An 18,338-nucleotide genomic window follows, 5' to 3' on the forward strand; every position below is an offset into this window, starting at 1 on the left:
ATAATAAATGATGGCTCTACTGAAAAAAAAATAGGAAGGTTTACTTTTAGCAATAGGAATCAGCAAAGTTTCCCTTATTCTTTTCTCACCACACAGTTCCAAGTTTGTCCTGATTGGACATGATGAGACAAACATAAAAAGAGTGCTCCTTTAGATTAATGCATGCCATATTCCTCAAGGCACTGAAGGGTTAAATGCCTACCTTAATAAGCTGAAAGTTAGGTTCAACATTTGTTGTAAAAGGGACAGGAACAAACAGCCACTAATGTTAATTTATGTAGAAAAGTGGTGATGAGGGGTCCTACATGGTGTAAAATGCTCAGCCTTCATCTGAAAGAAATTAACAAAAGCCTCCCTGTGCGTGTGGAACAGATCCTAAAACACAAGAAAGAAACTTGGCAAAATGATAAGACATCTGTTTTCTCTTGCTCTGGATAGGGTCACAGCTAACAGATAGCTATTCAGAAACATGTGACATGGCAGTGCTCGCAGCATGGAAGATCCTCTGGCTGATACAGCAGGGATTAAATGCTTGTCTGCCTTTTTACAGAAACTCTTCAAGTTTACAACTGGCCCATATCTAATTTAAATATCAGTTGTAGCTCCAGCTTTAAGACAGTTTGTCCAATGACTAAGTAAGAGAGTTGAAACAGCATTAGCTTAATTTTCACTTGCTATCTAGCATTCTAAACAAACAGGGTATATTTTTAATTAGCTACCTAAATATCTTAATTTGTTTTCACAAAGCACAGCTATAGTATAAATGACTAGAACAAGACTGGTTTAAATGGTAGTTTTTAGCTACAGTACAACACTGCAGTCAAGTTTGCAATTAGACCATCTATTTAATCATATGCTTCTTGCCTTCCTTGGCACCCTTGCTTTCTTGTTAAATCTACTGCAGGGGAACATGCAGCGGAGCCTAAGGAATTCTGTAACATGGCCCATTGTCATCCTCATCTACAACACAGACCTTCAGCCCACCAAGAGGTCTTAGCATGGGAACAAGATGCAGCACCACAGGCTGAGATGTGTAATTTCTGTGGACTGCAGCTCTGAATTGCAGACAACTGTTCCACTTTGTGCAAATTCGAATTTAGCCCCTGGACTCCTGAAATGATGGTCATTCAGTCCTCAGGTGGGCAAAGGTTGGTCCTCCGTTAATCTACTGTATAAACAATTTTAATCAACTTTCTTGTAAAGTAATATTCCCTACAAGTTCCCTGTGTTTTCTATATAGCTAATTAGAGTTTGCTAGTGGGAAAGTTAAGGAAAACTGCTTAATTTTCCTAAACTAATCCATCATCATTGTAATATGGGTTTTTATAGTACTGTGTATAGAAATGACCGCAAAATGGGTAGATAAAATATTTTTATACAAGTGTTCAATGTCCATAAATGGCTGAGAGAAAAGTTTGCTCGAACTTGCCCCTGTTTGCATATAACCTGCTTTAGACATTCAGGAGTCTTTATATAGCAGAGTCCACTTGCAAAATAAAACATTGCTCACCATATTTTTACTACCCTAACTAGTCAGATTTAGTGCCCTAGTTACCATGGTAACCCACAATTATTTACTTCCCTTTCTCTGCAGGAATGTAAACTGACTTAATTCTCCAGCAGGCTGGCACAGTGAAGACCAGTACAAAAACCCAGTACATTCTCAAAAGTCATAAGAGTTAGCCATTTGCCATAGCTGTTCACTCAAAACCATGTTCTTTGGCAGTGACCTAAGAGGGTGTCTGCCTTACAACACTGAACAGAGATAAAAAATGGTTAACCGTTAACTTCTCTTACAGAGATGATTACAGGTGGCACACAAGGTCTTTTTTAGATACAAGCAGGGACAATGATGTGCAAGTCAGATTTTATGTAATGGTGACAATGCATATCTCCCAAATACACTTAAAAAATAAAACGTCAACTAAAAGTGAGTTAGTGCTTTAAAAAATGGTTGTGCAATACTTCTGGCTGGGCTGCCAGCATGTGGTGAGCGCTTCATGGCTCTGTCTTCTTAATTGTTAGTAAAAGAATATAAACATTACTGGCCGATGTTTGCACACAGACCATTCTGGGATGAGACAGTGGCCTAATATTAGCTCATTACATTGTCATGTGGGAGATATTTGGTTTTTTGCTTTCTGAGGCAGCAGAACTTGGCACAACAGACAGATGATGCTCTCAAGGATAGAGGGAGAATCAGGGAAGGGATGGGGTGGAAAATGTGCTTTGCATCCCTTCTCGACAATCTGGGTGGGAAACAGTGTTCTATAGGGGCCCTGTTTTCTGGTCATCCCTGGAGGATGTTGGGATGGCTGGAATTGTTTTAGCTGGAGATCTGATGCTATGTCCTGAAAGGCAGAGGCATTCCCCAGTTGTTACAGAGTCAGAAAGTAAGGGAGGATTTAAAAGGGAGGAAAATATGACAATATGAAACTCCAAGTCCTGGTTCCTAGGAAGGTGCTGCTATGGGGACAATATAAAGCCAACAGCAGTTGAGTGGGATTAGGCAAATCTCTAAATGGATTAGCAGTGGTGCCTTCCTCCACAAAAATCAAATGTAAACATTAACACATGGAACACCCATCTCTGCTATTGGTGTAAGTTACATAAACCCTCTCAATCCATCCTGTGAAATGCTTACTGAATATATTAAAAGCTCTTTATGAGTAAGAAAAATTTCAAATATTATCCAATAAAGACTCAACATACAGAATAGTTATTAAAAACAAACCATACACCTTTCACCATATTACCTAGGAAACCTGAACCAAATAAAATATGTCATATTGTTATACTAGCAACTTAGGTCAGCCCAACAAGGGAGAAACCAAAATGCCGTATGAAATAAGTAGAAAACTCTGAATTAGAAAAACGGTCATTAGTTACTGAGCCTGAAAAATGGAAGGTTATCTCTGTTCTTTAAGGGTCCCATTCTCTCTTATTCAATTCAACAGGAGCAGGATTGGCCCTAATTGTTTACTATCCACTTCAACAAGTAGTATACAAAATACCACGCTATCACACAGTAAACTCCATTATTTATCATCTAAGAATGCCCTAACACACATTTTTGCACAGTTATATTTTATTGCAGTTAACATCATATACAGTATCACAAGATTTAAGCAAGCAATCCTTCGGTTTTACCCCAGTTTATGTATCTTTCAGAATTATGGAGGGCTAAATCCACTCTACCGGGATTCAATCATATGATTTCAGGGAATAATAAGTAGTTTAATCCTAGTCCTTAAAACCTCTAAACCTTTTCCCACTGGCCTTTAAAGTACAATTTGTTAATTTCAAGATGGCATTTTAAACATTGCTTCTACAAAAGGCCTTTTTCAACAACATTTTAATGCTCTGAGAAGAGTCTATGTATGCCAAAACCTGGCTTACCTCCATAGATCCCTGAACATTACACCTTTCAAACAAGACAAGAGGCATGCTTGAAAGGGATCTTTATTCCTTGTCAATCCACAGTAATGGAACATTGCTGAACAAGTCTTAGACACAATTCATTGTCAATTCATGAGCATGGAGACATTCCTAAGTGCATCTTTGACAAAAGGACAATCCTTACTATGAAGATGCTATGCAGAGCTTTCAAAGAATACAAAATAGTAGGTTCTTCAAAGCTATTAAAGTCTATTCTATTAATCTGATTTAGGGAGCCACAGGAGAGCACAATCACTACATCTGAAATAGTAAATGAGAGATTTTCATTTTTATTTTATATGTTGAAGTACTTGTCTAGATACTCCAAGTGCATGTACAATTAAGCAATTACCTGTTTTTCAAAAAGAACATAAAATAATTAGAAATTGGACCCTCCCTTTTGGATCGTCAATTAATTCATCAAGACTAACGATACCATCTGCACTATTAGTATTAATGCCTAGTACACATCTTGTCTTCCTGCCTCAAGAGCCTGTGCTGAGATCCAGACCTTGCATTATGCCCTGAAGGTCAGACTCTGTTTCTGTCAGACCAAGTGAGGAAGGTGAGAATGCCCCTCACAGAAAAATTGGAGGGTGTGAGTTTGAGTGCCACAGCTGATCAATGAGGGCATCTCTCAGCTATTCAGGGCCAAACCATTTAGAACATTACACAAAGCCAACACCTCAAGTTGCACCCAGAAACCAGCTGGAGGCCACCACCTCCTAATTCACCTCACATCTTACATCACAACAGCCCCATATACACACTGAAAAAGAGGGGTAACACGATGGGATCCTACATGAAAAAACACTTGGGACAAATGAACAATAGCTCAATACCATCCTTGGGAATCTTCCAGAATAAAAAGGAATGAAGCTGCTTGAATCCACAGGTGAGTCAACAACATCTCATGGTAAACAGTATGAAAGGCTTCTGACAGCTTTGGAAGAATCAAGATGGACACCTGATTGCCATCACCGAGAGCCATCATAACCAGAAACTGCTGAAGCTGCCTCACCACAAACTTCCTAATAATGTTCCCTAAGTTTAGAAAGAGGGGTAAAATTGAAAATGTCCAAACCAAGAGACAGTTTCTTGTGCAAGAAATTGCTTCTTAAACAGACGCTGGCATTTTAAACATCCCTAAGGAAGATATTGCCAATTATCTACAATGACCCATATCCATACTAGTCTTCAGCAGCCAGGGGGTATGTGGCTCTAATTCGCAGGATGTGGCTTGAAGCCTATGCCTCAGGCCCCCAAATCACCTCAGTGAACAACAATCGCTGAAACACAAGTAGATAAGATTATGTTCCCCTGCCACCAGATCCACTTCCAAAGCACAAAGCTCAGTCAGATTTGGAATGATCTTATCCACAAAGTAGCTTGATAGTGCATCAAGTCAAATATTTAACATAATCACTGGGAATAAACAACTTGGCTTAATTATACTGTTCACAACTTGAAGCAGTTCTACCAACTGGGACTTGCAGATGCTGTAGTGGAAGCAAATCATTTTTAATTCACATCCTGCACAGCTATAGCATGAGATTGCAAAAGCGCTGCCACAGTCAGACTCAGAACAAGACTTCCACCAGCTATTGCTTTTGCTATATCTGCTATATTTTGCTTTATCTGCTGCAGGGCCTTACAATACCATACTGACCATGAGCAAGATGAGGCTGTTTAGGAGCCACATTATTGATCATTGGGCAAATACGGTCTTATCATATCAATGACAGGTCAGTCAACCAGTTGACCAGTATTGTTCCCCAAGCTCACTTGAAACTAGTTGCATCAGTCTCTGAGGCAGACCATCAGCAACCGGTTGTTATGGAAAAGGTACACCCCAACCTTTTCAAATGACAAGGCTGTAAACTACACTGTGAGCAAATTGGATCACACCATTTAATTGTAACAAAATTTAGCGCATAAGACAGCATGCAAAATGGGTAAAAATATACATACTATTTTATATAGTTCCCTGTATATAAAAAGATTGATTTTGCAAATCTTGGCCAAAATTATTTTAAAATGACTAGTGACTCTGAATGCCTCAATTTTTAGGCATCCAAGATGAGACATCTTAAATAGGCCTGATTTTCATAGAGCTGGTGCCAGCACTTTCTGAAAAAGCAGGCCTCCTTAAGGTGTTACAGATTAGATGATCAATATTGAGGCACTTAGAGTCACTGGTCACCTTGGAAAATCTTGGTCTTGGTTCACATTTTGAAAAGAAACAAAAATTACTCTCATATCAAAAGCTGGCACACCAAGTTACAGTCCAAAACAAACTTGTATGGATGCAGACCACTTATTTTAGGCACTCACGTTTGAAAAATCTGGCCTATGTGTACTTGAGTGGTTCAGAAATTCAACAAAATGTTTACATATTCAGGTCTCAGTTTTAACATTAGTGCTCACATAAAGCGATATTAACATATTTCATTGCTATTCAAAACCTGCTCCTGTTTGTTACCAGTTAGGGTAGACCCATTATATACATAATTCAAAATGATTGTCTCAAACTAGAATGTTGGTCTTGCTCTGAAGGCATTATTATATTATTTATTTAGACAAAACATTCATCATTCTTTTAACATCCCATATCTTAAAAAAATATTTAAAACATTACATGACCACCAATGAAAACACACACATGCTCACACAAAGAAATTTCACATCTTCCTCTGTGTATGTACGTTCATGTGTGCCTGTCTGTAGTGAAATATGCATTAAGAATTAAACATATGGTTTCTATTTTGTTGACCTGGAACTTGTCCAGACACCTCGTGTTGTTAGCTTATTTTTTCCACAGCTTCTCTGCTGAGAAGAACAGTTATCTCAACTGAAAAAAAAAAAAAAATCTGTACACAGAACCCCATGGATAGCTCCTAAGGCTTTCTAGATCTTTTGTATACTGTAACATTTTTAAAAACTCATATTATTTAATAATTTGAATATTTTCTCTAGCTAGAATTCCACCTCAGAATTATTAGTTTTAAGAACTACTAAAAACTATTTATATACACAAAATATGCACTAATATTGTCTTTATTTATAAATTTGCATTGGTCTTTATGGCATTCAACTGGAAACAGGGCATTTAACAAAATGATTATTCATTATTATTATTCATACTTCCCTAAATTTATGCCTTTCTGGATTTACAGAACTCACCTTCTATTAAAAAACCAAAAACTTCCAAGAGTAATTGTTAACTGAAAATCTGATGCACAGGCAGGTACCATGAAAGGCAGATGTTAGAGCTGTTCAGAGAAAGATAATTCAGCATCATGGAAGATTTTGATATTTTGGGACGAGAACCAAAAATTTTGAAATTCTCCAAAAAAGGGAATGGATCCCTGGCCCTGAGGCAGTCTGATGGTCAGACTGCTCTGGGACAGCACACTCTGGAAGCTCTGGGGTCCATGGCTCTCAGCTGGTGGTAAGGTGACCAGATAGCAAGCATAAAAAATTGGGAGAGGAGGTGGGGGGCAATAGGTGCCTATATAAGAAAAAGCCCCCAAAATTGGGACTGTCCCTATAAAACCAAGACATCTGGTCACCCTAGCTGGTGGGAGGGCCACAGACCCTAGCCCCTGTGCGTCCACTTGGTGGGATGTTGCTGAGCCACAAACCATGTAAGCCTCTGGGTTCCCAAAAAGCCCACCAGGCAGGCTACTGAAGAGCCAGGTGGTCTAGCAGGAATCCAGGTTTCAAAACGTGCCCGAGGTTTCAAAACGTGCCTGAGTCCAACTCCTATCAGAATTTTGGTGAAACCAGTCTGTCTTCAAGGAACGTTTTGAGTTTTATAAATCTGCAAAACTGACGAAACACTGTTCGGCTGGAATTTTTCCAGTTACCTTGAGCAGACACCCTAATGCAAGAATACCTTGACAAATATTTTGGGACTTTCAATGATCTATGTGCACCTAACTCCTACAGGCTTCTGAAAATCCCAGATTTAAGTTTTAATTCACTTAACATAAAATATACTACAAACTCTACAGAAACAATTCCATTATGTGCTGTTGAAAATTCATCCCCCCCAGTTTAGAGTGTGCTTCCCTATCATTACTGAGGTTTACCATCTGTAGCTACATTAGGAACCGTGTCTACTCCTGGATTCTTTGGTAACTAGAACTGCTATTTTTCTCCTTCTGTATCAACCAGAAATTTGCAAAAAGAAAAGGAGGACTTGTGGCACCTTAGAGACTAACCAATTTATTTGAGCATAAGCTTTCGTGAGCTACAGCTCACTTCATCGGATGCATAAAGTGGAAAATGCAGTGAGGAAATCTGTAATCTTTCATGTTAGCTGTGGATTTAGCTACAGTTATACAGAGTGGATTTCTCCAATGTGCTCTATCTGAAGATCCCCATAACGACCACTTGAAAGTTTCAGCTAGTAAAGAATATGGCAAATCGCTTACTCAGTGGTGCTCCACATACAGAGCACATAATACCTGTGTTCTACAAACTACATCAACTACTAATTTGTTTCCAGCTACAATTTGAGATGTTGACTTTAATCTGTGAAGTCTTATCGTTGTTATTTTAGGGCCTACTCTTTCTCCTACTGCAATCAGTGGCAAAAATCCCATTCAGCTCAGCAAGGGGGGCGTAGAGCACACCTTTCCTTACATCTTTCAGAGGCTGCGTTCCAGCTAACTATCCCCACTTTTAAACTCTAAAGTATGGTGAGGATTGGAGACACCGCATCCTCAATAGGGGGCCTTCAGCTTTAGAATGTGTGTTGCCAATGATCTGAAAAAGCACAAGTTTGTTCACCTTCAGGTTACACTGCAAGAATTTGCAGAGTGCTTTTAAACTTACCTTTGCCATCTGTGCTTGGACTCCGCTAGCCTTCAGAGCAGAAACAGCCTTCTGAGCAGCTGCTGGGCTGTCGAAATCTACAAAACCGTAACCTGAAATTTAAAACAATTTTTACTGAGAAGCAAACAACCATTTTATAATCAAACAGTTAAAAAGCTTTTTTTAAATGCAAAATTTGTGCTGGTGGAAGGGACAATTTGACAGCCTTGGAAGCTGAAGATCTTCATCTAGTCACAGAACAGAGTAGCAGGCGGGTAAGCTGCCCAGCACTGTCCCATCAATGTCCTTCAACCATGAGTTGGAAGAACTACTTCTTGCAATAAGAAGACAAGTCAGTTTTCATGCCCATTCATTTGTGGCTTATGCCAAAGCTTCCAACAATTATTATAATGCTTTGTGTGATCTGGTTTTTAGTCCACTATGAACTAACCTGAGATCGTATAGGCAACTGAATAGCAATCTCATGTTAACTTTTGGTCACTAAAATCCTCACCCAGATTTTAACAAGTGACCTAGAAGGGAAAGCCTCTGTACCCTATTACCAATCACCTAAACCATGGTGTGCTATCAAACTCAAGTTTCTGATAAATTGGTAATCTGTAGTTATTCCATCATGTGTACACGAGAGACAATGGTTAGTTTAATTATATGATGCACGAAATCTTGGCTGCCAGTGAAGTCAATGGGAGCTTTGCATTGACCTCATTGGGGCCAAGATTTCATCAACTGTTTCTAAAATGCTTTATACTGCAGCAACACACAGAGATGCTATAGACAACACCAGATTTTTTTTAAGTACAATAAACTAAATAAATAACAGTAATTTTTAATTTTAAATATTGCCCCTGATAATTTTGGGAAGTTCAAGAATTGTTTATATGTTACAAGGAGGTTATTAAGAGGGAATCTACCAATAGACTCCAGTGAAATTGGATGGCAAACAAATGTAGCCTTTTATCAGGAAGTAACCTTACAGGCTAGGATTTTCAAAGGTATCTAGGTGTTAGGTGCCATTACCTAATGAAACTAGCCACTGTCTTCAGGTCTCACTGAAAATCACTAGGAGTTAGGTGACTTAATCCCCTTGGTGTTTTGAAAATCCCACTCAAAATAAACAGCCCTGTAAAAACAAGAGCAATCTTTGACTGAAGTCTACTTTGATAACAATAAATAAAATCCTATTGCAGCAGAAAATGGCCCTGGTGTTTCAAAAAGTGGCACTATTCACTCTTAGTACTGAAGCAAATCACGAAGCAGGTCATTACAGGGCACTGTGCTGCTGGAAATGCCACATTTTAGATGAGATATAAAACTAATCCACTGGCTGCTTGTAATCATTAAAAATCCCACATCACTTTTGGAAAGAGTTGGGTGTTAGAATGGAAATTTAGCTTCAAATACTAAACATATAAGGCTTACAATACAATTAAATGTACCTTATGGACTCTGTATAGAGAAAACTATGTGCCAAAACATAACTTCTCTGAAGGAATATTGCCATTAAAAGGACACCCATCAGCTTTAACTCTGGTCACTTAAATATTGTAAGTAATTTCATGCAAAAGTCTTTGTAGGATTGGAGCCATAAAAAGTACTAATCAGTTGATTTCCATAAGTCCTTTCAGGATTGGTGTGGGTGTGTGACAAACTAAGTACTGTCAAATGCATTAATACACTGGAAGTGTAGAAAAATAGTTTTCTCTATTTTTTCCCCAATTATAATAAGAGCAGGTGTATATGCAAAACTTGGAGGTAAGAAGTTTTTAGATAAGTACAGATTTTGAATTCAGTGTCCCTTTGATTGATTGATCCTGTATTTAGAACCCATTCTGCACCATTGCCTCCAAGTTCCCCACAAAAAGCTGGAACTCTATTAATGATGAGCTTTCCTTTCCTGCCCCCTGCTTGTCAGCTTTGTACTCATTCATGGGGTCAGTAGTTAACATTGCTAAGTCAGCCGACTCCATTCTTCCCTTTGCTTAGAAATTATCCTAATTATTGTCAGAAAGAATGTCTGAAACCTGATACATCAGTGTCTGTTGCTACATCCACCACTTGTGTTATTGGGGTATGCTCTCATAATAATTATATGAAATTTTGAAGGACATTGCACTAAATTAACGTTTCCAGTGTATTTGATAGAAGTTTTATTATTTTTTCCAGCTATAATTATGTTCATGAAAACAAACCCTTTCTCTCCCACCAATATATTCAAACAGGCATAGAACAAAAACACAATTAGGGTATTGGAACATATAATTAAGTACTGCTTAAAACTACTCTGTTCTAATTAATAGAGCCAATTTGCACAATGTGTAATGTTTCCAGATACTTAATACAGTCTAATGGTCTTTTGTAAGGCACTCTAATCTCCCCAGGCAAGGGGGGAAAAAAGCTGTTTTCTAACTCCATTCTCCTTTTTAAAGCAGGGGCTAAATGCCAGCCAGTGCTGTGCTTGTTAACTTAACTGGAGTCATCTGAAGTTTTGGCACACAGCTTGGGCATGGACTATTTGCCAATTGTACTGGGGACAACTATACAGACATTGGGCAAGACTAAACTTTGGTGTAGAATAAGAATGTATTTCTTACACACACACACACACACCCCAATTTTAAGAATATTTCAAAATCATTTGAAAAAAAGTAGGCAAATATAATTTAAAGACAAACATACCTTTGCATTTGTTTGTTGTCTTATCCAAAATAGCCTTTGTGGATACAATTTTCCCATATCTAAAAATTGTTTAAAAAGGAAATAAATATTATACTTGTGACATCCTGTTACAACAGAGTCCAAGATCATGTAATTCTGTTCAGTTTTAATTTATAATTTAACAAAATATAAAAAAATATTGATAGAAACAGAAAAAAATCATATAAAGAAGAAGAAACTTCAAACTTTAATCTTTGATTAGATTTATATAGTAAGGTTTCCTCTCTAATTTTCCATAACTATATAAAGACGACAAATGTATTATGTTAAAGATGGAGCTTATTCTTACTTTTGAAAATGTTTAATTTAAATAATGCTTAGATCTTATTTTCATCTACAAGTCTGAAACCACTTTAAAAAGCTGGGCATACATTATTATTCCTACGTTACCTTATGTGTAACACATAGTGCTTACCCAAACTTGGGAAAAGTATGTGTATGATTTTAAACAAACAAAAACATGTGATAGCTAACACATGTTAAAATCCTAGACAGGATAAGAAGTGGTTTTCACAAGTGTTAGCTGATGAACTCTGGACTCCCTCAGATAATACATGGACCAGTAACTATGTGTCAAAACTAGAAGCTGCCCTGACTTCACTAGGATTCTAAAACATATTTGCTGACACTTTAAAACTAAAAATAACACCCCCTTTTTCCTAGCACTGACAAGCCCAAAAAGAAATGAAAGCCTCAATCCTACAAAGTGCTGAGTAGAACTGGTCAGGAATTTTCCACTGGAAAACTCACTTTCCGGAGAATCAAAATTTTCCACCAAAATTTTTTGATTTTCCATCTGAAAATCATTTACAGTTCCATGGCTTTCCCACTCCTTGGCAGCCAGCCTAGGCTTCCCAGGCATTTTGTTTCCACTGCAGCCTGTCAGGCGGGCAGCCAGGCATCCAAGGCGGTTTATTTTGTTTCGGAAACATCAAATTGTCCCGTTGTGGCGATGTTCTGTGCTTCTGAAACAAAATACTATGACATTTCAGTTCCGTGAAGAATTTCTAGTGGTAGTGGAAGGGCAGGCGGATGACAGCCCAGATATGGGATGTAAATATTTCCCCCCAAATTGAAATTTTTCCTAGTATGGATATTCTGTTTCCCAGTTCAGCTCTAGTACTAAGTACTCAGCCCAACTTTGCTGCTGGCATTCAGCAGTTTCACAAACTCAGGACCAGAGGTCACTGAGAGAGTTAATGGCAGAATTAGGAACAGAACGTGGGTCTCTTGACTCCCACTAGACCACAACTTCCTCTATTTGCTTTCAAACTACATTTACTCCAAACACAGGCAGTACATGAGGAGGAGGAATATGGAACACAGCTAGTTCTTTACACAGAAAAATAGTATACTGTATTACATTAATACCTAACAGGATACTGTGCTTTCAATGTACAAGAACTGAAAATGCTAACTGAATTGCGCAGGTTGGAAAATGCTAAAACACATCACAAATATGCATAAACCAACATATTATGGAATGCAGGAGAGAGTGCAGTATAGGCAGCTCGTCAATGGATAGGGAGAGAGATGTGGGTCCCCATGAAGAAAGGCGATGTCTGGGGAGCTGGACGCCGAGCGTGGGTGGTCTTGCTGAGTCACTGAGAGGTTAGATACAGAGTGATCACTTTGTAAAACGTGTTCACACACAGGTGATGTGGTGTTTTCATCTTTTATCATTTAACATTTTATTAGGAATTGATGTATTGGTGGAATTCCAATGAAACTTCTCAGCCTAATTTTTCCACAATAAAAACTTACTGATTCAATGTAATAGTACAAACTTCAAACCAGTGGAACCGTGGCGGAGCATGCATAAAAGTATTGAAGTGCTTCCATATCTTGACTGATGAGCTCACACAGGTGTGTTGGTGGGGAAGGAGGTTCTCCAAATCGTTCTCCTTCTTCTGGGGGTGGAGTGGTATGGGAAAGGATCGGATTTGGTGACTAAGAATGGGATCCCCCTGTAATCTGGAGGGCTGAAAGTTAGCTGCCAGTATCCTGTGTTCCCCACAAGGCACAGGACATAGTTAGGTGGGGGGACATTGTTCACAACCAGAATCACAATATGCTCTAGAAGACTTGCTTGCTGCTTGCTGTTGAATCATTGCCAGCAGCCTTTCCTGCATGTCCCTTTCTGTATCTTGGTACTCCCTTGAAGCCTCTGGGCCCTCTGCCAAGATGCACTGAGAAAGTCAGCAAACATCTCCTGCCTTGTCTTCTTTCGCTTCACTTGTAAGGTTTTTCAGGTGTTCATAACTAATAAGCCTCCTGACCACAAGGGCTGGGGCACTTCAGGTGCTACAGGACCAGACAAACACTACAAACAGTAGTAAAAACTACTGCTGTTGGCCCAATAGTGGTCTCCATGCCAATAGTGATAAAAAATTATTTGTCCCCCCACATTTGGAATCCTACTGTCATCTTTTCTTCCCAGACTGGGGAGATGGTAAGTGGTTTTCCTACCTCATTTCCCCTTTTTATAGGGCTCCTGTACCAATGCAGGCTGGTGGTGAGCTGTGGGTGGGTGAAGAAGGGGTAGGTTAGTAACCGCATTTGCATCTCTGCAGGCTGTCCTTACGCTGGAGGATGTTTTCTTGAGGCATGTCCCAAAGAGGCAGAGAAGAGTCTTGTTCATCGAGGTAATAAGCAAACTGGGAAGATATGCAATGCCACCATTTGCTTCCAGCTTGTGGAGAAGTGGAAGGGATACACCACCTCCCTTGGCTGCCCTGAGAAAGCTGCAAGTGCCTTGCAACATCCATGTAAAAATAGAGCATCGTCTTTGCTTTAAATTCTCTTTTGTACTCCTACATATCAGTACAAAGTGCACTACAAAATAGACTTCTACAGTAATTGGTTTGGACATACAGGGTTAATTCTGAGAGTCTCATTAAAAATAGTCATGAATGCTGTATAATTTCTATGAATTCTGAAATGGGTCAGTAGCCTAGTTTTAGCAGTTTACTTCACAGAATGTAAAGCCAGCTAAAAGCCGAGGGCAGTGATTAAGTTGTCAGCCCAAGTACTTTTTCTGTTGCTTTTTCTGTTTCTGTATGTGCTGTTACTCTAAACATGCCAGCACTGCAAGGTGCTTCATTTTTAACCCTTGAGGGGCCATCATCTTGAGCAGGAGCATGGCAGTCAACCAGAAGGAAGGAAGAATTACATGGCACGGGGTGGGTGGCATGTTGTGGCCAATGGTTTTGGGATAGGATACTTCACAGAACTAATGCTTTAGAGCTTAAAGTCTCTGCTAAAGATGCCACTTTGAGCAGGGCTGGGTTTTTTGGGGGTGGGGTGGGGAGGGAGGAGGGGTCAAAAGGGAGGGTAAGAGAGGGAGACCAGGGTAGCCAAGCATGTGGTGAGAGGCTCTGTTCAAAATGGCAGCTGCCAGCCACTACATGAAGCAAAATTTTTATATCCCCCTTTGCTGTTGTATTGTAATTCAGCACATAATACTTACTAGCAGTCTCCCCTACGCAGTAATTTCAGGCTGCCTCTCAGCCTGGGTTCTGGAGGGCATCTCTGGCACCTGGGTGTCTGGCTCGGAATTTGGCATCCTGAAGAGATCTTGGCTGTTCAGGAGTCTCCTCCTGGTCGGTGCCTTTGAAGGTTGCTTGGGTGCCTTCTGTGGCCCTCCTCCCCAGATTGCCCAGAAGCCTATCCCAGGGTTTGATGGTGGCTTCTCTTGTCAAAATCCGGGTCAGTTCCTCACAGAATGGGCAGGTAGCTGGAGACTTACTGGAGGTCCTGTTGCTGTCCCTTGTGTCACTGTAGCCCTGGCAGAGCACCTTCACTTTGTGGCAGCACTGTTCCATATCCTGGGAATACCCCTTCTCTTTTATTTGCTCTGACAGACATTAGTAGATCCAGTGACAGCAGTTCAGATGGACCTGGATATGCGCCTCTGTCTAGAGGGCAAGGAAGTCCAGGATCTCCATACAGGATCATGCAGACGCCCAGGGCATGGCTGCTATAAATGGTATGTGGCTCCACGTGTGTGAACTCGCCAGGACTTGGAATCGCAAAGGGGAGCTCTTGGCTGAGCGCTAGCATTTAATTGGGGAGGTGACATACAGTAAAAATGACCCTGACACAGTACAGGGCACAGAAATAAACAGACAAGCCAATCCAGGCAAGAAACCATGTAGTGTGGGAGAACAGTGGGAGGACTGCCAGAAGCAGAATAGTTAAATCCGAAATGCTACAGTTGTTGCACACGTCCACATGTACCCTACTCAAAAAACAAATAAAACCCACCCTCATTCCAGTCTAGAGTCACTTTGGAAGTTAAATTATGCAAAATAAGATAATGCCAGATAATTCCCAAAAGTAACTTGTGTGTGGACGCAAGACAGTTTATCTGGAAAAAAAAATAAAAATTAGTCCAAAGAACAAAACAAAAAGCTTTGCCATGTAGACAAGGCCTTACGGTGTACCTTATGTGGTCTCTATGCAAATTATACACACTCTGCATGTTGCCAGATCCCTTTCTGTTTAAAAAGGGGAAGGAAAGACTACATTTAAGTACCTCCCCAAGTGAACATGCATAGCACAACAGTGTATGCAACTTTTTTGTTTTGGGGCAAATCAGTACTTTGAAGTTTCAAGGAGACAAAATACTTACACACACACACCCCCCCCCTATTTTGGAGCAACTTGGCTTAAAATATTTCACATGAAATATAGTAAGCAAGTTCTATATCACAAACCTTATCACACTCGGAGATGAAATGCCAGACAGACCAGCTACATTCAAGTAAAACTAAGGGAAAACTAAGGGAGATTCTCATCCCTGCTCTGCTCTCTTTGCACTGCTCAGGAGGTACAAAGAGAATGGAGACTGCCTATAAGCACACTACTGGGGATAACAGCAGCATGAGGGAGTTTCCAGCAAGCAAGAGTCAGCAGAGCTGGTTCCTGCATCTTCCCTGCTCACATCCCCAGTGCAGGGAATTCCCAAGGCAGGAGCGTATTGGTGATGAAGAAGGGCATGTAGGGAGTTTAGCTGAAGAGCAAGTAACTCCCAGAATCTCAGGTGGCATATGGCCCCTTGGATGCAATAGCCAGCTGGTACAGTTTAGAGCAGGACTTGAGCTGAGGCTGAGGAGAAAAATCAGGGAGGGTATCTGGCTCCCAGACAGAGGCTCCTCTCCGTTGCTTCCTAGGGAAGCTGGGCACACACAGAAAAACTCACCCTATATTTTTGCCCATTCCCAAGTATAGACAAGCAGAATTTTCCAAATACTGTGCTGTTTTCGGAAACCTTCTTCTTCCTTAGTCTTTATTATATTAAATTATATATTTCCAGTCACTTATTTCTCTATCTGTAAAACCTTTGGTTTGTGTCAGATGCCGATCTTTGTAACCTGCTCCATCCCCGCTATGTAACGATGCATAAGCATCATCTTATAAAAATTCTGATAAAGAGTCATTTCCATTTGGCATAGTAGTGGGTTTGGGGACCATGACTGCAGGATACAGCCAGACATTTACCATCTCTATGTTTTCCTTCCTTCTGTCCTTCCAGCAGTCAAGGAAGGATTGGGAGGAGATATCATTGGGTACAACTTGTTATTGTATGTTGCCTTTTGTTACTGAGAGGCAAGCAATGCCCTGAAAAACAAATCTCTTTAGAACAGCGGTTCCTAAACTGAGGGTCGGGCCCCTCAGGGGGTCGCGAGTGGTCAACCGCCACCCCAAACCCCGCGTTGCCTCCAGTATTTATAATGGTGTTAAATATATAAAAGAGTGTTTTTAATTTATAAGGGAGGTCGCACTCAGAGACTTGCTAAGTGAAAGGGGTCACCAGTAAAAAAGTTTGAGAGCCACTGCTTTAGAATGACAAGTCAGTTGCTTCTTGGCCATCATGAAACTAATAAAGACTTGCTCACCAGAACGCAAAGATGATTAGGGATAAGTGGGATAGGTTCAGAGGTGAAAATAAGCCGGTCCGGTCTGGTACACCGTGCCAGACTGGACTAGCTTCCCCAAGCTGGTGATTTAAAGGGCCTGGGGCTCCCTACAGAGGCTGGAGCCCTGGGCCCTTTGAATCGCCCTCTGAGCCCAGCTGCCGGAACCCTGGGGTAGCGGCGGCAGGGCTCTAACGGTGATTTAAAGGGCCCGGGGCTCCCGGCCGACGCTACTACAGCTGGAGCCTTTAAATTTTGATTTAAAGGCCCCGGGTATTTAAAGGCCCCACCTCTTCCAGTTGAGGCCATGCCCCCTGCTTAGGACTCTGGCATACCAGTAAGTCCTTTAAGTTACTTTCACCCCTGGATAGGTTAATCAATAAAAGAGATCTAGCAGCAATGTTCTGTAGATGTATCCTCTCACTGCATGAAGAACTGGAAATGTTCATATTAAATTCTTCACTTTTTTGATGACACCATAGAGAACGAAGGAGTCCCTGAGATCTTCTTTAATACCTGTTTGAGTTTCCACTTTGAGATGTGCTGCAGGTTTGGCAAGAGATGTGCTACTTTTTTTAATTCAGTTAACACATTCATATCAATTACAGAAATACAATTAAAATATTACTCAACATTGCCAGATTTGCTCTGTTCCAGGCACAGAATGATGTACTTCACTGTAAGCAAATATGGTAACCACTGTTCATTTAAGATAAATTAACTACTTGGAGCACTACTTTGATGGTGGCTCTGCCAAAGGTCCAAGTGGTTTTGACAAGAGATTGATTCATAGATTGTAAAGCAAGAAGGGACTACTGTGATCATTTAGTCTGACCTCCTTATAATACTGGCCTTAGGATTTACCTCAATTAATTCTTGTTTAAACTAGAGCATTTCTCTTTGTATTTGTCCCTTTGAATCTCCACCACTTCAGAATGAAGGATGGGATTTTCAAAAATTCAGAATTCATTTAATTTAAGTCTCACTGTTCTTAACTAACTCATTTCAGTGCTTTTGAAAGTCTCACTTGAAGTGTTTATAGGGAATAAATACCATCTAGTCAGGTGGATTACGTTTATTTGTGATACCAAGTAATCAAGGAATTTATGAGAATATTTTTGTTGATTCATATATATGTTTTGACTAGGCCTACAAAATGATGGAGATGATATTTTGTCTGTTTGTAGAAAGTCTACTTTTTCATGCTGTAGAAGGATCTTAAATACAAAGTTTGGTTAGAGTGCAATTTCTACAATTATTATTATTATTATGAATTCCAATCCTTGAGCGTGTATATTCCCTGGAATGCCAAGAATATTCCTTCTTTGCAACCTCCCCCTTTTAATTCAACATTTAGATTGTACATATTTATATTTTCATTGACAGTTATTGTAAGAACTAGATATTATGATTGATGTATAGCAA

General features: G+C 40.0%; 1 protein-coding gene across 14 annotated transcripts in view; it reads right to left on the reverse strand.

The window, feature by feature from the left end:
- The window catches only part of RBMS1 (RNA binding motif single stranded interacting protein 1), a 205,043-nt gene that overhangs the window by 51,177 nt on the left and 135,528 nt on the right, over nt 1-18,338 (reverse strand). For all 14 annotated transcript variants that reach the window (XR_006285077.1, XM_037912625.2, XM_043525847.1 and 11 more), the window contains exons 3-4: nt 10,957-11,015; nt 8,281-8,372 (exon numbers count right to left, since the gene is read on the reverse strand). Coding sequence is in view for 13 of the 14 variants with exons in the window: in XM_037912625.2 (XP_037768553.1) it covers nt 8,281-8,372; nt 10,957-11,015 (151 nt within the window). In the remaining variant the exon portion in view is untranslated. The remainder of the gene's footprint in view (nt 1-8,280; nt 8,373-10,956; nt 11,016-18,338) is intronic.

This window comes from Chelonia mydas, chromosome 11 (genome assembly GCF_015237465.2).
Source record: "Chelonia mydas isolate rCheMyd1 chromosome 11, rCheMyd1.pri.v2, whole genome shotgun sequence".
NCBI classification, from domain to species: Eukaryota; Metazoa; Chordata; order Testudines; family Cheloniidae; genus Chelonia; species Chelonia mydas.